Source organism: Capra hircus, chromosome 14 (assembly GCF_001704415.2).
Source record: "Capra hircus breed San Clemente chromosome 14, ASM170441v1, whole genome shotgun sequence".
Taxonomy (NCBI): Eukaryota; Metazoa; Chordata; class Mammalia; order Artiodactyla; family Bovidae; genus Capra; species Capra hircus.
Window position 1 is genome coordinate 58,183,781 of NC_030821.1, and position 22,246 is coordinate 58,206,026.

Consider the following 22,246-nt stretch of genomic DNA (forward strand, 5'->3'; position numbering starts at 1 on the left):
TGGCAGGTGAAGGTACAGGGGAAAATCTATACATACAGACAAATACAAATGCATATGCGTTCAGACAGGGGTGCCAACAGAATAAAGTCAAATAAACTTACTCTAATTCCCGCCCAATCCCCGCTCTGTCAGTAAGAGCGCCGAGAGGCGATTTAAAGCTACAGGCTCTGTCTGCACAAGCGTCGACGAAAAAGGCATAGACTTTAAACGCCTCGTTGTGTCCCCTTTTCCTCAATAATCAGGGAAGTTTAGACTGTCCCTAGGACTCTATTTCGGCCATACAGTGTCGTTCAAGGAGAGATTTAATTTGAATTTCCACAAGGCACTCGGCATCCTTCTGTGCTTGGGCAGTAATTCCGCCACATCCCCGCAGATTTGAAAACCCAACACCGCTGACGGACCAGAGCAACGCAGGCGGAGCGGTCCAGCGCCTCCCAGTCACCCGGCCGGCCACTCCGCCCCGCGAGGGAGGAGCCTGGCTCGCCCCGCCCCGCGCCCCCGCCCCCCACCTCGCGTAACCCGGATACACACCCACGCTCCCCTTTCACCTCGCGGCCGTTGGCTAACGTGGAAGCTAGACCCGCCGGCCGGCTAAGCAGCGGGGAGCGAGCTGCCCCGGGGGAGTCGGGCGCTCGGAACGGCCGCGGGGGGCTTCTCCACGCGGCTCGGTCTTTCCCGGGAGGGAGCGATGGGGCGCGCGGGCTCCGGGGAGCTGGCGCCGGTATAGACCGCGCGGCGCCCGGTTCGGGAGCGCCGGGAGGCCTGTGAGGGCCACCGCCCCGAGCGCCCGGCCTCCCGCCATGGCCCCCATGGGCATCCGCCTGTCCCCGCTGGGGGTGGCCGTGTTCTGCCTGCTGGGGCTAGGCGTGCTCTACCACCTCTACTCGGGCTTCCTGGCCGGCCGCTTCAGCCTCTTCGGCCTGGGCGGCGAGCCGGGCGGCGGGGCGGCGGGGCCCGCGGCCTCGGCCGACGGGGGCACGGTGGACCTGCGCGAGATGCTGGCCGTGTCGGTGCTGGCGGCGGTGCGCGGCGGCGAGGAGGTGCGGCGCGTACGCGAGAGCAACGTCCTCCACGAGAAGTCCAAGGGGAAGACGCGCGAAGGGGCGGACGACAAGATGACCAGTGGGGACGTGTTGTCCAACCGCAAGATGTTCTACCTGCTCAAGACCGCCTTCCCCAGCGTGCAGGTGGGCGCCGGGCGGGCCGGGTGGGCGCGGGCCGGGACGCCTGGACCTCTCCGACAGCCCGGGGCGGTCGGGCTCTGGCTCCGATTGGGCGGATCTGGGGATGGAGACGCACAAGTTGAGGTGTTCAAGGTCACACTGAAGAGTTGGTGGAAGAGCTGGGGGAGGTCGCGGGTCGTCGGCTCGGCCCTTCTGGCTCCTCCTCTGGTGTGCGCGTCCTCTGGGCACCAGGGATCTGGAGCGCTAGGGTCTGGAATCCCTGATATTCGAAGGCTAACAAAGTTAACTTCACTCCCTGCCCCCGGCTCTTTTGGCTAGAATCACCGAGGCCCTCTATCTTTATTGCGTTTAGTTGTTGGAAGGTTCGATACACGTTTTCTGGTGGACCTGCCAGGAGCCAGCTGAAGACCGGGAACTGTAGACGTCTGACTTGCTGCAGAGCTGTTAGCATGCAGGGCATTTGTGACTGGTGTGACCATGGTTTACCTTAGCTGTGGACTCATCGGGACCATCTTGATGGCATATATTTGAGGGGCCCTTCAAGGAAGTGTTTGGGAGTATGGTTCTCAGCAACTTGACTTCACCTTTCTAGCCCATATTTACTCGAAAGAATGAGAATTGAAGAACGTTTCTTGGGGAAGAAATAGACATTTTCTTAGGGAAATCCAGACATTTCGGATTTGTTGTTAATACCTTTAAACTTCATCATTTCAGGGCAGCTGCTGCTGAATGCATAAAACTTAAAAATGTATTACAATCCAAAGGAAGAGCTCACATAGTATAGTGGTACTTCCTGAGTGTACTTCCTAACTCACCTAACAGTGGGTTTTGGCATGGGGAAGAAAAATTGTTTGCAGTTGAATTTCATTAATTAGATAAACAGTGAAATGTAAACCACCGCTTTGGGGGAAGATCTGACCTTTTACTGTTGTTCTTGTAAGAGAGTATTGTCATTGTAGAATTATCTTGTATAACCCTCTCTCCAGTCTTTCCTGTTATTCCTTTTTCTTTCTTTCTTCTTCTTTTTTTTTTCTTTCCTTTTTAAACTTTCTTTTTGTAGCTGGAAGGAACTTTGGCTTTCATATCATGAGCTGCTGCATACCAGATGTAATTGACATGATAGTTCTCTAACAAAACAGAATGTTTCATGTTTTTCTTTTGTCCTTTGGCACTTTACCATCACAAATGATACTTACCTTGTGTTTGCATCTTGATATAAGATGTGCTTGTAAAATTTCTTTTTCATTTCTCTGAAGCACATGGTGTTTAGAGTTTGTGGGGAAAACAGGAGTTTCAGAAAAGTTGGTGTAAACAGTTATAACAATAGTAATAGTAATCATTTATTGATTACTATTTTAGCTAGTATAGTCCTTGCTACATAAGACTTGACTTGGTCCTCACAGCAACTTTAAGAAGTAAAATTTATTTTGCCCACCTTCCAAATGGGAGCCCTGAGACTCATGACACTCCACTTCACAGTTTTTATGAAGTACCTTTAGAACTACCTTAGGGAGGCCATTTAGAACCTAAAGTATGATCTCCTCGGGAAAATGTAAAATTGTAAAAGTTTGAAAGCAATAATAGTGAAATAAAACAGTAGAGTTGACTTTTTTTAAGAAAGGTCAGTACAAAAATATTCTTAAATATTGAAAATGTATAGCCATATGTACATGTATGTTCAAATGTGAATTCCATCCCACCCCACCTCTAACAAAACTTTTATCCTGTGGGTAACTTCCACAGGATTCTGCATTTGTTTTCTCTCTTATTAACAAACGCTAAGGGAATTGCTGCCAAGAGTGATGAGCTGCATTTTGTTAAACAGAAAAACTAAGCTTTTCACAGATGTTGAAGTCTGCCTTTATGTAAAATAGCTTTGTTTTCTTGTGATTGAATGTTTACAGGTCCTTCTTTTGTGTTCTACTCGGTTGGTGATTGGAATAGAGGAAGTTATGTTCATTTAGACGAAATCAGAGTAGGATGGTATCATGATGAGCTGTCTCCTTTTGTCAGTATGTTAGACTAGAGACCAGATGTAGATGTCTAGGTAGTGACTCAGTCCTAGATTCTTTGCTTTTTTCTTTCTCTTCCTTCAGTACCCAGAAGTACAGTCTTAAATGTCGAGTTATTTTTGAAGCCTCATCTGAAATTTTTCAGTGAAGATCTTAAGTTGAATACCACTTAGTTTAGGTGGTGAAAATTAGCATTGAGAAGCCACAGATCCTCTTTTTATCCTGATGCCCTGTACAAATGGAGTCAGAGGCTTGAGCCCTCCTGTCTAGTGTTCACTCCTTAGTAACAAGATACTGCAGGTGTCGCTTACTCTGAACTGGGGACATTTTTGTCCCAAGGGGACATGTAGCAGTGTCTGGAGATTTGGGGTTGTTACAACGGGAGGCAGCACTCTGGAGTCATCTAGTAGGTAGAGGGAAAAGTCTCGTGAATGCACGGGACATTCCCCCTTCATAAAGAATGATCTGGCCTGATTTTCAGTTGGTGTTCAGGTTGAGAAGCCCCACTCTAAAGCAGTGCACAATCTAAGAAAACTCAAAAGTTTGACCTAGGACCTCTTGATTCCTTTTGGTCTTTAGCCTTTCTCGTTTGGGATCTTGGGAGAGTCCTCATGGCAGCCTTTCTCCTCTTCCTAAACTCATTGGCAATTCTGATTTCAGTGTAGAAATAAAAATAACTGCAGCCATTTATGTGGCACTGTCTCTCATTGTATCCTTCTGGATAATGATGAAAATGAAGGCTGAAGATAGTTTTTTGGAATGGATTTGCAGCCACGGAGCACATTTAGCTTTATAGTTTTGGTTTAAAGTACAGGGTGGCACCCCACTCCAGTACTCTTGCCTGGAAAATCCCATAGATGGAGGAGCCTGGTAGGCTGCAGTCCATGGGGTCACCAAGAGTCGGACGCGGCTGAGTGACTTCACTTTCACTTTTCACTTTAATGCATTGGAGAAGGAAATGGCAACCCACTCCGGTGTTCTTGCCTGGAGAATCCCAGGGACGGGGGAGCCTGGTGGGCTGCTATCTATGGGGTCGCACAGAGTCAGACACGACTGAAGTGACTTAGCAGCAGCAACTGTCCTTGACTTGTCAAAACTTTTTGGCAGTGATTTATTTGATGATAAAGCATAATACTCTTAGCTTGGGTCTGTACTATCCTTGACCTCAGAGATGAGAGCTAGACTCTTCTCTCGGCATGAGTAATTGCTGGAAAAGGAGTACAGACTTGAGAAGTGTGAAAGGGAAGATCAGGGCCTGGGGACCGAGGATCACAAAAAACTGAAAACAGTCATTTAGTAAGAGTAATAGCAGCCGGCTTTTATTAAGTGCTTGCTCTGGGTTAAGCACTACCCCGAGTATTTCATTGATTCACCCAAAAAACCTAATAGGGAGATATGTTTATCATCCACTTTTACCAATAAGGTAACTGCAGCTCAGTAAGATGAAGTGACTAGCCTAGGTAAGTCACCTACCGAGTAGAATGAGGAGCTGGAATGAACTCAGGCAGTGTGATGATAGACCACATACTCCTAATAATGGTTCTTTTTGTAGGTCATAGTAAATTCTGTGAAAGTTCTCTTGATGGCTTGATGGGAAGGAAGCAGAAGAAGATAGGAAGTAAGGAAATAGAGAATAGAGACACTAAGTAAAGACAAGAAGTTGGGCTCTAAGCAACTTGGCTAGAGTGTTCCATTCAAGCCAAGAGCTGGTTTTATGGATTTTTGTTTCATGTTTGTTTTTAAGGTGTGAGACACAGGAGTATGTTTAATTATTTGTAGGAATATATTTGAGAGGTAGCAGTTGACAGTAAAAGGCTTCTGTCGGATGGAAGGAGAAAAAAGACAGCTGGAGAACCCTGTGTATCCATTTAGAAAATAGTTGTTGAATGCCTACTGAAAGCACAGTGTGAAGCATTGTATCTAAACGCTTATTAGGATGTAATGATTTATGGAGAAATACGGTAAATACTACCTTCTTAAGGCATGGACCCAAAGTTTCTTTGGTCCCAGGGTAACTGAACTGTCATATGAATGGCATTTACTATATTTTAGGGTCTTGATTTCTTATTCTCCAATTCCCTAGTGAAGACTGAGACCCAGCCAGTAATGGGTGATGAGAGTAGATTGAGTAGAAAGTTTACAGGGAAGAAATGAAACTACATTGATGAAAACTAGTGCTGTCAATCACAAAGTATTTATTTAGCATCTGCTGTGCCAGGCCCTGGTTTGGGCAGTGAGAACAGAGCTGTAGTAATGAAGGAAGCTGACCTTAAACTTACAGAACTTACGTTCTAGTGGGTCAAGGTAGATGACAAATGTGAAACATGTTGATTTCAGATACTAACAAGGGCTTTGAAGAGAGAATAAATAAGATCACTTGGGAAGAGTGCTGGCATTGTGGGGTGGGGTCCTGCTCTGGCCGTGTTTGTCAGGGAAGGCCACTCTGAGGCACTTTCATGTGGGCCCAGAACTGAACGATGACAAGCAGGCAGGCCACCATGCAGAGGTTTGAGGAAGGGTGTATGAACAGGAGAGTACAGGTACAATTCCCTGAAGACAAGTGAGTCTGGGATGGAGTAAATAAGGGACAAATAGAGTAGGGGTACTGGAGCCATATCATCCTGGATGTACTTTTAAGAGTCTGGATTTTATTTCTATGTAATGAGAAACCTTTGGAAGGTGTGGTTTGTTTGTTTGTTTTTTGGCTGACAAAGCAAGAGACTTTATTGGGAAGGGTGCCACCCAGGTGGAGAGCAAGAGAGTAAAGAAACTAAGGAGTACTGGTCTGCCGCATATCTCACAGTCTTGGGTTTTATGGTGATGAGACTACTTTCTGGATTGTCTCTGTTCAATCATTCTGGCTCAGGGTCCTTCCTGGTGGCACAGGCATTACTCAACCAAGATGGATTCCAGCAAGAATCCATCCACTTTCTACTCTCATCACTACTGCCTGTGTCTTAGCCCTCACCAGGGAATTGAAGAATAAGAAATCAGGACCCTGAGATCCTGGGAAGTTGGTAAGACATGTGGCATTTCCTTTTAACCTTTCCCAGATTCTTCAGTTGATGGAGGCTTGTTAGTTTCCTGTTCCTCATGGGACCTACTGTTGTAAAATAACTCATGCAAATGGTTACATTGGTGTCTGGCCAGAGTGGGCGGTTCTGGTCAATGTTTCCCCTGCAGTCCTCAGACTCAGGTCAGCAGCCCTTGGCAGCCGTTATGCAAAGGTCATTGTGCGTGTCATTGGAAGGTTTTAGCAAGGAGCAACACCATCTGATTTAGGAAGACAGCAGGTTGCCTGGTTGAGAAGGAAAGCCTCTTAAAGGCAATAATTGGTCTGTTTTGTTCATTATTATATCCCATTGCCCAAAGCAGTTTAGGATATGTAGTCATTAAATCATTATTGAATGAATGAATGCATCAGTGAATGCACAGTTGGAGGCAAGAGCAATCGAGGGTATTTTTGAAATCCAAGTGAGAGATAGAGGGTTCAAACTAGAATTTTCTTACTATAGAAAGAAAGTGAAGCCACTCAGTCGTGTCCAACTCTTTGCGACACAATGGACTGTAGACTGCCAGGGTCCTTTGTCCGTGGGATTCTCCAGGCAAGAATACTGGAATGGGTTGCCATTTCCTTCTCCAGGGGATCTTCTCAACCCAGGGATCGAACCCAGGTCTCCTGCATTGCGGGCAAACACTTTACCATATGAGCCACCAGGGAAGCACAATGACAGTTATTTAGAATTGGGAGGTAGAATTTCTAGGGCTTAACTAGCTGGTGGAGCCTGGAAAGGGTTTGAGTTGGTAAGGCCATTTACAATGGTGGGAGTGGTTTCTTAAATTTGTTGGTGTGTCATGGTAGTAGCAGGTAACAAATAGCTCTTGTGCAAAAGCGGGTCAGGTAATTGTGCTTTTACTCACTTACTCTGTTTCTCCCTAACCTGACTCTCAGTGAAGATTTTGTCAAGCACACTTCTGCAACTTTTTAGCACATAGTCAGTTGAAAGAATATGAAGAAGCTGATGAACTCTAGGCAGAGATCTTAATCATAAGGCACAGTGGTTGCCACTCAGACTTGGCACTACTATTTTTGTGAAACTGTAGTGATCAAGATGCTGGGAAAGATTGAAGGCAGGAGGAGAAGTGGTTGACAGAGGATGAAATGGTTGGATGACATCACTGACTCAGTGGACATGAGTTTGAGCAAGTTCCAGGAGATGGTGAAGGACAGGGAAGCCTGGGGTGCTGCAGTCCATGGAGTCGAAAATAGTTGGACATGACTGAGTACTGAACAACAACAAAAGTAGTGATTAAGACACGAACTGCTTCTCTTTTCCCAGAGTCACATCTGTTGTTTTAAGTTTATTCTGTGGTTTTTGCATCATCCAAGGTGGCCTAGCGTTGGCATTAAGATGTGGGCTCCAAAACACTGCAGGTGGTGACTGCAGCCATGAAATTAAAAGACACTTACTCCTTGGAAGGAAAGTTATGACCAATCTAGATAGCATATTCGAAAGCAGAGACATTACTTTGCCAACAAAGGTCCATCTAGTCAAGGCTATGGTTTTTCCAGTAGCCATGTATGGATGTGAGAGTTCAACTGTAAAGAAAGCTGAGCACCAAAGAATTGATTCTTTTGAACTGTGGTGTTGGAGAAGACTCTTGAGAGTCCCTTGGACTGCAAGGAGATCCAACCAGTCCATTCTGAAGATCAGTCCTGGATGTTCTTTGGAAGGACTGATGCTAAAGCTGAAACTCTGATACTTTGGCCACCTCATGTGAAGAGTTGACTCATTGGAAAAGACTCTGATGCTGGGAGGGATTGGGGGCAGGAGGAGAAGGGGACGACCGAGGATGAGATGGCTGGATGGCATCACCGACTCGATGGACGTGAGTTTCGATGAACTCCGGGAGTTGGTGATGGACAGGGAGGCCTGGCATGCTGCAATTCATGGGCTCGCAAAGAGTCGGACACGACTGAGCGACTGAACTGAACTGAACTGTGTAGCCAAAATGCTTTCTGGTAACATCTGCAGGGTGGCAGAAGTGGAATTCTCTGCTGTCAGTCCCTCACAGAACATTGATTTATTGATTTTGGCAGTCTCCCAGGGACAAGAGTTCCTTTATGGAAGTCCGGGAGTACAGCAGAGATGTTTCAACATACTGCTGGGGCAAAAAAACTCCAAAAGTGCATTGAGGAGAGTCAGAGGAATATTTTGACTTTTCTTGCGTTGCCCCTCTGTCAAGGTAGTACAGCTCAGTGCCAGGTGAGACCCCTCAGACTGTGATCCCACCCACAAGAGTGTGTGCATGTACACCTGGCAAACTTGAGGAGGCCTCATTGTTTCTCGCCTCACCTGGATTACTGAGGTGGTCTGCATGTCTGAGGGTTGGAAGGGTCATGGGAGCACCTAAGTCAGGACTCAGAGCTCATCAGAGGGCTGCTATTAACCTCTTCATAAATGCCGTCAGGAAGCTTGCCACAGCCACTGACTCCTTACCTGCCGCCCCCTCCACCTCTAAATCCCCGAAGTGGCCTATGAGCACTCCCAGCAATACAGACTTCTGGTTTTTTTCAAAAGGTAAAATTGGCAAACCTTTAGCTAGGCCAAGGTAAGTGTCCATCTATGTATAAATTAATTTTTTTAAAATATGATACATGAAAAAGAAAAAAAATATGATACATGTGAAATGGAGTGTTATTCAGACTTTAAACAGAAGGACATCCTGCCATTTGGGACAACATAGATGGACTTGGAAGGTGTTATGCTAAGAGAAATATACCAGACAAAGAAAAACATTATATGGTATCACTTATATGTGGAATCTTTTTTTTTTTTAAGTCAAACTTGTAGAAACAGTAGAATGGTGGTTACCATATTCCAGGGAAAGGGGTGAAAGGTGAGATGTTGGTCAGGTGTATGAACTTTCATTTATAACTAAGATGAGTAAGTTCTGAGGATCTAATGTACAGCAAGGTGACTGTGGTTTTACATTACTGTATTATATACATGAAACTTGCTTTAAGAGTAGATCTTATGTGTTTTCACCACAAAATAAAAAAAGGAAATATATGAAGTGGTAGATACATTAATTAACTTAATTGTGGTACTTACTCCACAGTGTGCACGTATATCATCTCGTTGTGCTGTATACTTTAAATACATTCAGCTTTGTCAATTATACCTCAGTGACGCTGGGGAAAAAGCCAAAATATGTCAAGGAAAGTCACCCAACCATGACGTTTACATACATGTATATTTTTTCTTTTTTTTTTTTCCTGTCCTTCCCCAGGTGGCTTGTTCCATTTCTAAGACGAGATTGAAAAAAAAAACAAAAACTAGGGATTTTGATTGAAGTTGCTTTAAATCTACAGTTTGCAGATGGGAGAATTGATGTCTTTATCATTGTTTTGAAGGCCTATTTTTAAATCCATTATCACTTTTGTCTAACTGTTGTGTTCAGTTTTCCATAATATTGTCAGTCCATTGTCACATTTTTTAATGTATTTCTTTCCCTAAATATCTTTAAGCTTTAAATAGCTTGTTTCTTTGATGCTTAGTTTCTTTCTGTATTTTTCTAGATTCTCTGTCCTGCTTACACAACAAGCTAAGTTCGAATATTCAGTTGGAAAGCACTGGAAGACAACATATCTGGAATTTCTTATATATTTTCATTGGCAAAGAATTTCCTTGAAATAAAAGTACTAATTTATCTGCTTTCAATTTGGGGGATTTTATCTAAATTGTTTTTCTCTATTGTGCTTTTTCCAGGTAGTGATTTTTTTTCTTTAAAACCTTTTAAACTGTCAACCATTCTCAACCATTGATGCAGATCAATACGGAGGAACATGTGGATGCAGCTGATCAAGAGGTGATCTTGTGGGATCGGAAGATTCCTGAGGACATCCTAAAGGAAATAGCCACTCCCCAGGAGGTGCCAGCAGAGAGCGTCACCGTCTGGATTGACCCACTGGATGCCACACAGGAATACACTGGTGACTTTTCAATTAAAATTGATCTCAGACTAGATATTGCCTTTATGTATTAGAGAACCAGAACAAGGGCAGGTGGTATATTCCTGGTGGTGAATATTTTTTCCAGATGAACACAGCTTGTCCAGTTAGATTTAAGAGAGCTGGATTGAAGCACTGTGCTCTGAAACTCCTGGAGTGGATCAGTTAGTTATTGTCAACCTTTTTTGACCGCTGTATCATTGCATCCTCCTCTCAGTGACCGTGGTTCACTGTGTCACTGATTCTTTAGTGAAGGGAAGTTTCTGGCAGTCACAACAACAAAATGGTTTCTGTTGGACACCTGTTTATTGAAGTGCATATTTATATATTGATTTGTATATTGAGGTGTGCATTGTTGAGGTATTTATTTATATAAACAATACACGATTGACTTGCGATGTTGGGAATTTAGATTTTATTGCATACACATCTAGTCCTAGAATTAAAAATAGTAAATCCTAGGCACCCAGGGAAAGTAAGTGGCAAGATCAGTTACTTCCCCCACCTCCTATTTCTGTCCTTCTCATCCAGTTCTAGCTCCTGTTTCATTTCTGTGGATTTTCTTCAGGCCTTATATCTTACCCAGAGGTTATATAATTTCTGTCTTTTCTTTATTCTCTTGGTATGTAAAAATTGATGGGTTATGTATTTGTCCAACTAAATGGTACATTCTCTGAGTGTGGGGGCTGCTTCTTTTTTTCTCCTTTGTATTCTTGTGCTTAAGCACGGAAATTGACCCAAAATAGACACTCAGTGGATAACTATTTGGAGAACAGGGAGAAGGCACTAGACATGTGTATCTAGTAGTAACAAATTCTAAAACAGAAGTTTGCAGAAATAGATAATAGAAGCATGGACTACTGAGAAGTTCCTTTATAAATGGTTTTTCCTGGACTGAAATTGATTTGCTGATATAATTGTGACAGTACTTAGTGAGTACACCCCTTAGGTCTTTTTTGAGTGCTTGAGACTCAATTTTCATATTCAATCCTAACATTATTTTAATAATTGTTGTTATTGGATGGTTGGTTTTTTTTTTTCTTGTAGAGGATCTTCGGAAGTATGTTACTACTATGGTGTGTGTGGCTGTAAATGGTAAACCTGTGCTAGGAGTAATACATAAACCATTTTCTGAATATACAGGTAAGAAATATGCTAAAGTTTCCAAAGATTAATGTTATTAAATCATTTCCTGTATTATTTATGGTCCTGTGGAAATTTCAACTGTGATTCAACAATTATTAGAGTCAGCCCCACCTCACCCTTCACTGGATACAGTGAGGATTTTAGTGTTGGTACTAGTAACGTATGACAAAGCATAGCTTTCTGAACTTGTTTAGAGGATGGAAACTGTTAAATGAAGACAAGTGATCCTTAGTGTGTAGGGAATGCAGTTGGGTGTGGATGCCCAGCAGCTGCGGTCCTCTCTGTTTCCATCATGCTGTTGCTGGGGATACGGTCTTGGGCTCTTTCACGTGAGGTCGTGTGCATTCTGGGATCTTCTGTGAAGTGGCCTTAGCCCAAGGAGAATTAGAACTACAATAAAGAAAATGCAGAGCAAATTGATACCAGAGAGGCAGATAGGTCCTGGTTTCCATATCTGTTCATGTTAGGAGGGAGAATGGGGATAATAAAATGTCAATTTTTTAAAAACCTTTATTCCATCAAAATATATAATCTACACCCCACCTCCACCCCCAGCCATAGGCTTAGTAATATAAGGTGCTTTTACTAGTCAGCAAACAGTGCAAAAGAATCAATATGCTCTTAATTAGGTGCGAGTGACCTTGCTTTCCTGGATCATCAAAGGTTTGTTTGGCTTGTGCCCTCTTTGGGGAGTGATGTTCAGATCCAGACTGCATATTGATGTTGCTGAGTACAAACTGCCAAGTATTATGTATTTACTAGAATGTAGCTATACTTGACTATAGTGGAAGCTAGGTATTATTATTGCTGGCAGCAGTTAGAACAGAGCTGATCAAAATCTTACCAGATTCAATTAGAATTAATTCATTGAGTGACATTCTTAGAAGTAAGAGATGCTTGAATAGTACACATTTTACTGAAGTGATGTATAAACGTGGACGCAGTCGATCCACTCAGTGGAAATCTGTAGCTAGTAGAAAGAAGTTGTAGTGTCTGAAGTCTTTGGAGCATAGTACCAACCACTTGTTATTTCCTACCGGACTTTCTATTGGCATCTTATAGGTCGAGTGTTGAACACATTCTGTTAACTGTTCTTTTAGCTTATCACTACTACCTTATCATCATCATTCACATATGTTTATTTAAATACCTAACTGTGTTTTAAGGTGTTTGAAATAATTTTGTCCATATAAATGTTATGATTGAATGCATTGAGTTTATGTGATCTGAAATATATATTTTTAATATTAAATTAGTAATTCTTATCTAAAATTATTCTGGTATTATCTACTGAGATGTACTCTCTTTATTCTCTTACACAATACTGACCTCTAGAGATATAGCATTGCAAATTCACTTCTTGATACAATCATGTGTTTTTTGATCATTTCTAAAAAGAATTTAGAGGATTTTTTTGTTTCTCTTTTCTTATTTCACTTTTATTATGAATAATTTCAAAAAGTGATAATGACTTTTCATGTACTTTAGATTTAACAGTTGATGATATTTTTATATATTTGCTTTTATTTATTCATTCATTTTCTATGTATTTTAGAGATGATCACAAAGATCATGACCTTCTACTACATATATTTCAGTATTCATCTCTAAAAAGAACATATTTCTAAACAAGAACAGTACTGTTAATAATAAAATTAACAATTTTGTCCAATAGTCACATTTCCCCCAGTTGTTCAAGAAGTGGATTTTACAACCTGTTAACTGAGACCACAGTCCAGTCATGTGACAAGCATTTCTTTTGGTTTTTAGGTCACTTATGTTAAGTTAGATCAGCCTCCAGTCCCCTTTTTCCCCATGACATTGACTCGTTGAGATCAGGTCACTTATCACAGAAGATTCTGCCCTTTGGGTTCTTCTGATTATTATTTTCTTGTGATTATTATCTGCAGGATGTTTACTGGAGAAAGCTCTTGGAGTCAGATTTGTGGGAGGGAGGGCAGGAGGTGGGGAAGTTGAGTTTCAGTGTGGTCCAGTGAAGACCCCACAGTGGCCCTGCAGGGATCTCTGGAGCCGGGATGTTCCTCAACAAGGACCTACTAGTCACTTTTCTGTTTGGGCCGGGTTGCATCGCCCCTTGTAGTTCTGAATATGGCCTCTTGTAAAAAATAAACATATGACCCTTGTACTCCGAAAACCAAAGCTCCCTGTTTGGAGATAAAAGAATTCTTGGGAAGAATTGTTTTCCAGTCACCCCTGGTATGTTGGTTTTAAAAAGCCTTGGTGCCATTACTGGCTATTACATTTGCTTTCCAGCCTGGGCGATGGTAGACGGTGGGGCAAATGTGAAAGCCCGCACTTCTTACAATGAGAAGACCCCAAGGATTGTCGTATCTCGCTCGCATTCAGGAATGGTCAAACAGGTTGCTCTTCAGACTTTCGGAAACCAGACTACGATCATCCCAGCGGGTGGTGCTGGTATGTTCCTGCTCCGTGTGGGCCCTACCCTGTGCCCTGCGTGGCCATGCCCACGTCAGGAGGCTCATTGGTATCCGGTCCTTGGGAAGAAGTGGGAGTGGACACTGGGGCTTTTAGGACAGGCTTGGTCTCCTACTTGGTTATTTCGAGAGCAGGATTTCGGGCACACCTGCCTCCTGGGTACAGTATCACAATGGAAACAGTCTCACAGCAGTGGTTTCTGATCCTGGAATATATGCAAGTCTTTTCCTGACACCAGTGGTTGTTGTATGTGATCTGACTTTGAAGTGATTGTGCTGTTAGTGTAGCTGTGACGATCGCAAGGAAAGAAAGAAGGATCCAGCCATCACAACCCTGTGTCGAGCAGGGGCTGGCAGGAGCCATCGTTTAATGTTATTAGAACGGCTAATGGCTGCTGTTACTAGATTTTTTTTTTAGCCACTCTTTAAAAATACAGAAAACACCCATAGCTTTAGGGCTGTGTGAAACCAGGCCATGCCTGGATTTAGCCCACTCTGTTTTGAATGCTGTTTGCTATGACAGAAGTGTTTTAATTCAAATAAATTGCGAAGCATAGTAGGAAACATTTGTGTTTGAAAACCTTTTTCAGCACAGTAATAGAAAAGTAATGCTTTTAACTTTTAAGCCTAACAGTTTTAGTTTACTGCTGACCTATACATGTTTTTCTAAACATGGTTTCATTGTTTTTTTTATAGACTGTCAGGTTGATCAGGAAAGGTGATATGCAGAATTCCCAATAGGAATAGGATAAAATAGGTTTTTGACCCAGTTTCTTGTGAGTTTGTATTATTATTTTATTTTTAAAATTCTGCCTCATTACACAAAAGACTTAGGGTAGTAACATTATCTTGTGCTTTCTCCTTTCTAATCCATTCTTCCTAGACACTCCAGGGAGACCTGGGGGTGTTTAGCTTCAGTGTATAGTCCATAGCAAACAGTTCATATTGAAGGTATCACCTCAGAAGCCAACCACAAAGTAGATTTAAATTTTAAAAAGTATAGGTGTATGTTTATTTATACTTGAGAATAGCTTATTAATAAACTACTTGGCATACTTTACGGTATGTTTTGATCATTTGGGTTTAACATCTGTACTGTGACTTTAAAAAAACTCCTTTTAAAAATAAGTTTAGACTTAGCAGTTGCAGAGGTAGTGTAGAGAGCTCCTGCATACCCTGTGTTGGTGTCAACAACATCCTCAAGACAGTACGCGCCTTTCTTCCTCTCTTTCAGATAATAACCTAAATCCTGTGTTTATCTTGCAGGTTATAAAGTTTTAGCACTCTTGGATGTGCCTGATAAGAATCAAGAAAAAGCTGACCTATATATCCATGTGACATACATCAAAAAGTGGGATATCTGTGCTGGCAACGCCATCTTGAAAGCCCTCGGGGGGCACATGACCACCCTGAGTGGTGAAGAAATTAGCTACACTGGTTCCGACGGCATTGAAGGGGGGCTCCTGGCCAGCATCAGGATGAACCACCAGGCTCTGGTCAGAAAGCTCCCGGATCTGGAGAAGACAGGACATAAGTAAGCCAAGATGACGACAGGTCACAGCCCCCCCAGAGCTGAACGGTGGGCCTGACGTGCTGAGGCGTCAAAGTAGCAGTGGAGACTATGCATGGTCTTAGGCCATCCCGAACTTTGTAAAGTATTTATGAAGCATCTGAGACTTCTCTTCCCTGTAATAGGATGCAGGATCAGGGAGAATGGGTTGCTTCATGTCTCAAGTATTGTCTTTATTTTTGAGACTATTTTCGTACGGTTGTCATACACAAGGCGCATATATATATATTTGTGAATTAAAATCTATAGCTGAGTCTACATTGTTATGAGTCACCATTTTCACACAGTATCATGAATCTTCAGTTTGTTAATACTTTCATATAGAATTGGGCTGAAGAAAGGATTGTTTTATGTAGGTATTTAATACTACTATACAGTTGTATCTCATTGAAAATAAAATAATTGGGGGTTTTTCCCCCTAATTCAGATAGAAAGCACAAGAAGCTGCAAATTCATTAATATGCAACAGATTCTCTGTTACTGAATATTTCTTATGGATTAAAATAGAAAAAGCTCAAATTGTTTTTTTTCTTTGAAATTTTAATAACAGGTTCACCAGCTAGTAGAGAATATGACGGTTGCATTGTAATTTCTGTGTGTGTGTATATTCTGTTTCGTTTTGGTTTGTTTTTATAAAGAGATGTGTGTTTATACCTATGGGTTCAACATTTCTGCCATCTTGCTGATCAGTTTCACTTGCCCTGTGGATGGTGCATGGTTCTGTCCTTTCCCTCCTGACCCACATTTAATCTTTAACGTCTAAGGTTTAGATTAAGGTTTCAGGGTTTAACGTTAGAATTTTGGTACTTTTTCTCATTAGGGGTAAAATATGCTATAAGGCATTATAAAAATATAATGTTATTCTGTTATTAACTGAAAGTTATTTGAAGTTACATGAATTGAACCAGCCTTCATTATTTTTAAAAACCTTGTTTTAGTACTTTTTAAAAAATTTGCCGTGTCTGTAGAGATTCCCTCATTATCAAGAGTGAGTTAAGGTGGCTTTTGCCATTAATAAATGGATCTAATCTAACCAAGCTCTCAAAGTAGTAACCTGAGATACTTTGTATTTCCCTTTGGGTTAAAAAAATGAAGATTGAACTTTTTGATGAATTTTTTTCCTATTCAGGTGTGCACAATCTGGTTGGAAAGGTTGTGACATATTTGCAGTATCACTGTAATTCAAGCTTTGTTTTGTGAGCCATCTCTCATCGGGATGTCTTGATTTCTGTCAGCATGATCAGAAACTTCACCTCAACAGTACCATCATTTCACATGACCTTGCCATGATTTTGTTCCATAACACACTGATAAGGAGAGGGATTTCTTAGGGTTTCATGGCTTCCTTTTTTCTTCTTGTCTCTCTCTCTCTCTCTCTCTTTAACCCTAGATCAGTTTTTAACCCTTGATCAATTTTCCGTTTATTTTCTTGTCTTGGAAATAAAGTTGACCGAAGGCAGGGCAGGCGTCCTCACCTGGTGGAATGTGCTTACAACTTTAGGCTTGCAGATCATGCTGTCTGATGTCCTCACTCCTCGTTGGGGAATTGGCCCAAGTGTGACACACACATTACCTTTACCCAGTCTCTAGTCCTGCAGGGCAGTGGGCCTCAATAGCTAGGGTTTTATTCATCAGAATTCATTACAAGTTTTAGTAGTTGAAATACCTGGTATTTAACCAGGACTTTTAGGAATTCTGAGCCAAGTGTTAGAGGCTTCATCTTTTTACTTTGCAATGAGATGAAGAAATCTTTTTCCTCAGGAGAGATGGCAGAAGCATATGCTATTTCCAGAGTCCTGTGGTATAAGTGTTTGTTCTAATTGTGATGTGTCAAACTTCGGGGAAGGAGACTAACGTATTAGGAAATGGGACTAGTTCATATTAGCAGGCATGGTGTTTTGGCTTTAGTTTTTAATCTTATTAAGCCACACATAGATAATGACTTTGTGGAGAGCTTGTGTCACGTGCAAAAACTAGGATACTGGCTGACAAATGCATTATTTTTGCGATGTGTTGAGTATAGCATAGTACTAATGGTTTTAAGTGCTTTTATAAGAAGTTCATTTTAAAACATTTTGTTTCTAAAAGTCAGTATACATTACAGAACTAATATAAGTTCAAAGAACAGTATTTATTTTATTTATGTAGGACATTGTACCAGGACACACCAATGAGAAAACCTTCTTGTGTGAGACAGATGATATCTCCCATAAATACAGGTATTTCTAAAATGTTTACTCTTAGTGACTCTCACCTACCCAACACCTGATCTCCCTTTCCCTCGTCTTTGCCCTTATTTAGAGGACAGTTTTCCATTAAAATTGAGTTTTCTGCATCAGTTAGTAAAAATAGCACCAATATCCTTAAGATCCATCAGCTGTCGCCTTCCTCTGCCCCTCTTTCTCTCCACCTTGTTCCATGTCTCCCTAACTTGTTAATATATGTTATCTTATTTCTGCTTCTCTTTGTTAACCAATATACCCTTCCCCAACACTTAACCCTGAAATTCTCTCATAGACCTGTGTCTCTGTGATTGGCTGCTGAAATCTTAGGGCAGAACTGAGACTAGAATTCCAGTGGGAGAGATTAATACTGACAGAGCCCAAGTTGACTATTACTTTTCAAAGACTCCTCAAAAAGTAAAGGAAAGTCACCTTTAAAACCACAGAGTAACTGTCAAGAATAACCCAAGGCTTCTGTCTTAAGCCTTTCTGACCCATCCTTCAAAGAATGAAAGTGCAGAAAATACAAGCGCATTACCTGCTGGAGAAAGCTTGCTATCTCTATTAGTTTTCATAATTGATCCCTACTTCAGTTGGGATCGTAAGGACCTACAAGACGGGTCCTATTTATCTTTGTTATTCAGTTGTCCCCTTTCCCCAATTTTAGTGTTTTCCTTTGATTCTAAATACTGAGTTGTTTATGGCCATATAATGAAGTAACAAGCTTCATGTGGTTTGTGTGCTTTAAGTAGCAGTTGTGCAGATTCTTCCTGTTTGCTGGGTGCTTCCTTTCAATATTGTGCAAATTGAGTCGTGGCGGTGGCTGAGGAAAGAGTGGGAGGGGGAAAGGCCTGGGGGAAGGGGGATGCCAGGCAAGCCCTTGCCCTGTCTCAGGGTGTCTAATTCAGAAATCGGATTTGACTCAGGCTTTGCAGGTGATGATTGTCTTCCATTGCCCAACGTAAGTAAAGAAAGCTGGCATGCCACCCCCTCCCTATTCCTCAGAAAAGAAAGTACCCAACTTGCCTCTCCTTGATAACAGCTTGAAAATAGCTTTCTGGAGACAATCTTAAGCAGGTTTAAAACGGGAACTGTTTAGAATCTAGCCACAACCACTCACTCACCTTGGCTGTGTGTCGATTGGTTGTGAATAGAAGCAATGATTTGGTTTAATTTAAGACTTATTTGTTTTTAGCATATGCCTAAAAATGTCTGCCTTGTAACTGTTGTGTAAAATAAATTGATGGTTTCATTTTTATTCTAAAAAAAAGTTGTGCCTTAACAATAGGGCATTGTCTGTTAATAAGGGAAAACAAAAAATTTTTTTTAGTAGATGGGGAAAACAGTAACTTTTGCCATTAAAATTTAAGTTCTTTTCATGTTTTTAATATTAGAGTTGGGGAAAATCAGTAAAGTTGAATAAAATTGATATAAAGTTATTTTTACATAATCTAGCATTTACAACTGAAGTACTTTTTTATAAGAACTGGCATCTTGATGTATATGTCTGAAATACATAATCCTTTGGTTTTTAATTTGAATTAAGACCGTGATAGATTTTAATTTTTAATTTTACTTTTAAACTATTTTAGTGTGCTATTATATTTGTTCTAGAACTCCGAGTCACTTTGATTTTAAAAGCTAGCTGTTTATTTTCCATACCACATCAGAAATTTCTTAATGTTAAAAAAATACTGTATGTTTGTGATGTAACCAACCAGAACAGTTCCTAGATTGGGGAGGGTTTGAATTAACATTTACTAAGAAGGCAAGAAGAATTGAACTTTATGCTTCAGAAGGAGGTTTTTGGTTTTAGGAGGTGCTGGTCATAAAACTTGTTTTCTTGTTTATTTGTTTGTTTTTAATTTTATCAAAGCCAGGCAGGTGTTTGCATTCTAATTTACCATTGATAAAGACTTACACGAAAGCCACTTTTTTTAAAATTATTTTTTAAAATGAGTAATGAATTATGTGGGAAAATGAGATTTATAAATACTAGTTTTCCTTTGAGATAATATAAATCAAACTTTCATAAGTTAAGGGTGATGCGTAATATCATAACTTGTATACTGTGTTTGTAAGGGTTCCCTAAATTATTAACATTCAGGTAATTTGTGTAAATTGCAAAAGCAGAAACTGTGATGTTTGGTTAGTAGTATGTTGTATTAGAATTCTTTTGAGGATGTATGTTATACACATAGTTGACTGTTACTCACTTGCTCCTCTTGTATTAAGTAGGAGATACAGCATCCCAAGTCATTTTTAGATCAGCTAGCCTTCAGAGACTTCACCTCTCTTCCCAAATTATCTCTTCCAAGCCGTCTTCATCATCTGTGTTCAGTTACGGTGGAATTGTTTATTGGCGTTAATTTATGTGTAAAATATGGACTTCAGTGTCCCTTGTACTCTTGCATCCACTGTTGGCAGTAGCCAAAGCTAACTTCATAGTCTTAACAGGAGAGACAGCATTCTTCCATAATGAACTGTGGTGCTGCCAGAGGGACTTTTTCCCCCCCTTCAGTGGTTTTACTTAAGTTACTGGATAAGCAGTTGAGTTTACATTAAAACAATGAAATGGTATATCTTGTCTATGTCCTGTCTCTTCCAAATTGGATGTGTTGTTTTTTTCTTAAATACTTTTTCACTTCCTTATCAGTCTCTTATAGGGGGCTAATGATGAGAGGGGTTAAAATAAAACTGCCTACCTTTGAATACCCCTTTCCCTCACACGTGGAAGGCTGGGGAGGAGCGAGACCATTCCTGTTGCCAAGACATGCTTCAACACCAGAGTTCTCCTTACTCAGCATGCAACCTCTGCCTCACCCACATCACCTAATTTAAGAGGGTCCCGGCTTCAGCCTCTACTGAGAAGTAGAGGTAAGCCCTCCTCCTTCCAGTTTTTTTGAGCAGTTTTCTGGTACCTTCCTTGTTGCCCTCATTTTTACATGGGTTGTTGTAAACTTTTTAAGAACAGGGATTACATCTTGATGATTTTTTTATTTCCACCTCGACCCCAGCAGCTAGCCCAGTATCTGGAAAAAATTAGGTGCTTCATGTGTGTCAAACTAAATGGAATAAAGGATTTCTATTAGCATCAGTGTTTCTCATGCCTCAGTTGTGTAAGCTGCTTGGTTGGTTGGTTTCCTCTGCAGATATTTGTGTTTATCACCCACACACCCTAAGTTATTTTTTAAAGTTTTGTTTTCTTGCCTTCCAATCCTACCCCATGGCCAGTTAGCTCTAGAAAATGTTAGCTGCCTCTGAATGAAATGATTATCCCAAACTCTGCCCCTGGATATCCTTTGCCAAACTGAAATTTGAATTTTCTGAATAAATTGGTCATGTCTGAAAGATGGTGTGCTGCTTTTACTTTTTTTTTCGTCTTTCAAAAAGTTTTGACTGTCGTAAAATATATATATAACGGATTTACCATTTCAACCATTATAAAGTGTACAATGAGTAGTGTTTACATTTACAATCCCTAGTGGCTCAGATGGTAAAGAATCTGCCCTCAATGCAGGAGATGCAGGTTCGATCCCTGGGTCAGGAAGATCCCCTGCAGAAAGGAATGGCAACCCACTCCAGTATTCTTGCCTGGAAAATTCCAGGGACAGAGGAGCCTGGTGGGCTACAGTCCAGGGGATCGCAGAGTCAGACATGACTGAGCAACTAACACACACAACTATCATCACTATCCATTTGAAGAACCTATTCATCCCAAATAGAAACCTCTACCCACTGGACAGTCACACACCATCCCCCACTCCTGGTAACAACTCTCCTGCTTTCTGTCTGAGTGCTTAATTTTGTGTGACTCTCTCTCTCCTGTGTCACCATTTGCCAAAAAGTCATCTATTTGAAAGTGGGTGTACATGACAAACATACCTCTGGCAAAACTCTCAATTATGTTAAGATTTTTTTAAGGTGAAGGGAGGATAGAAAGAGCTAAAGAAGAACAAAATGGTAGAAATGTAGTAATAGGAAAAATCTAATGAGAAAGATAACCAGGATGCTTGTTTTCCTCAAGTCTTGTCAGTGATAAAATGATGTAATCCACCCGCTTTGAGATGTTTGTTTTTAATCTGGTTTCTTTGGAAGATGAATAAATCAGGCTTGAGGGCAGTCCCCTTCATTCCATCACTGGCAAACTGCTTGACTCTCTAGCTGCTTTTCGTTACATTATTTTAATTTCTATAGCTACACTTAAAAAAGTCAACACCTTCAAAATGCTTTTATGTTTTTCTGAAAAGCATAACTTTTCTCAAAAGTATGATTTTTTGGAAATTTTGCTTGTTAAGTTTCCCTAGGATTTCTTGAAAAAAATATTAGATCTGCAGATTGGCTTTTCCCATCTGACAAAGCTGAGTGCAGAAGCTGCAGGGTCTGGGCGGTGTCTGGGCTTGCTCTCCAATGGGTAAGCCCCATCGCAGCTGGGAATTTCTGAGTGGTGCCTGTTTGGGAGTTCTCTACCACTCCTTCCGCGCCCAGCTGGTCTCACTAGGCTACAATTGTATATAAGAGGAAGAAAATACCTGTTTGAATACTGAAAGGAGCAAAAGACTTCTAGACACTTTTTAGAATTCTGAGACACATGATTTTACACAGACATTTGTAGTATTGAGTTCATATTAGATATTCTGT

The 22,246-nt window shown here is 41.2% G+C and overlaps 1 protein-coding gene across 1 annotated transcript; it reads left to right on the forward strand.

The window, feature by feature from the left end:
* On the forward strand, nucleotides 535-20,956 carry IMPAD1 (inositol monophosphatase domain containing 1). The gene is made up of 5 exons (XM_005688998.3): nucleotides 535-1,187; nucleotides 10,031-10,193; nucleotides 11,259-11,354; nucleotides 13,632-13,793; nucleotides 15,080-20,956. Exons 1-5 carry the CDS (start codon nucleotides 801-803, stop codon nucleotides 15,349-15,351), a joined length of 1,080 nt encoding a protein of 359 aa, XP_005689055.2. The 5' UTR covers nucleotides 535-800; the 3' UTR covers nucleotides 15,352-20,956.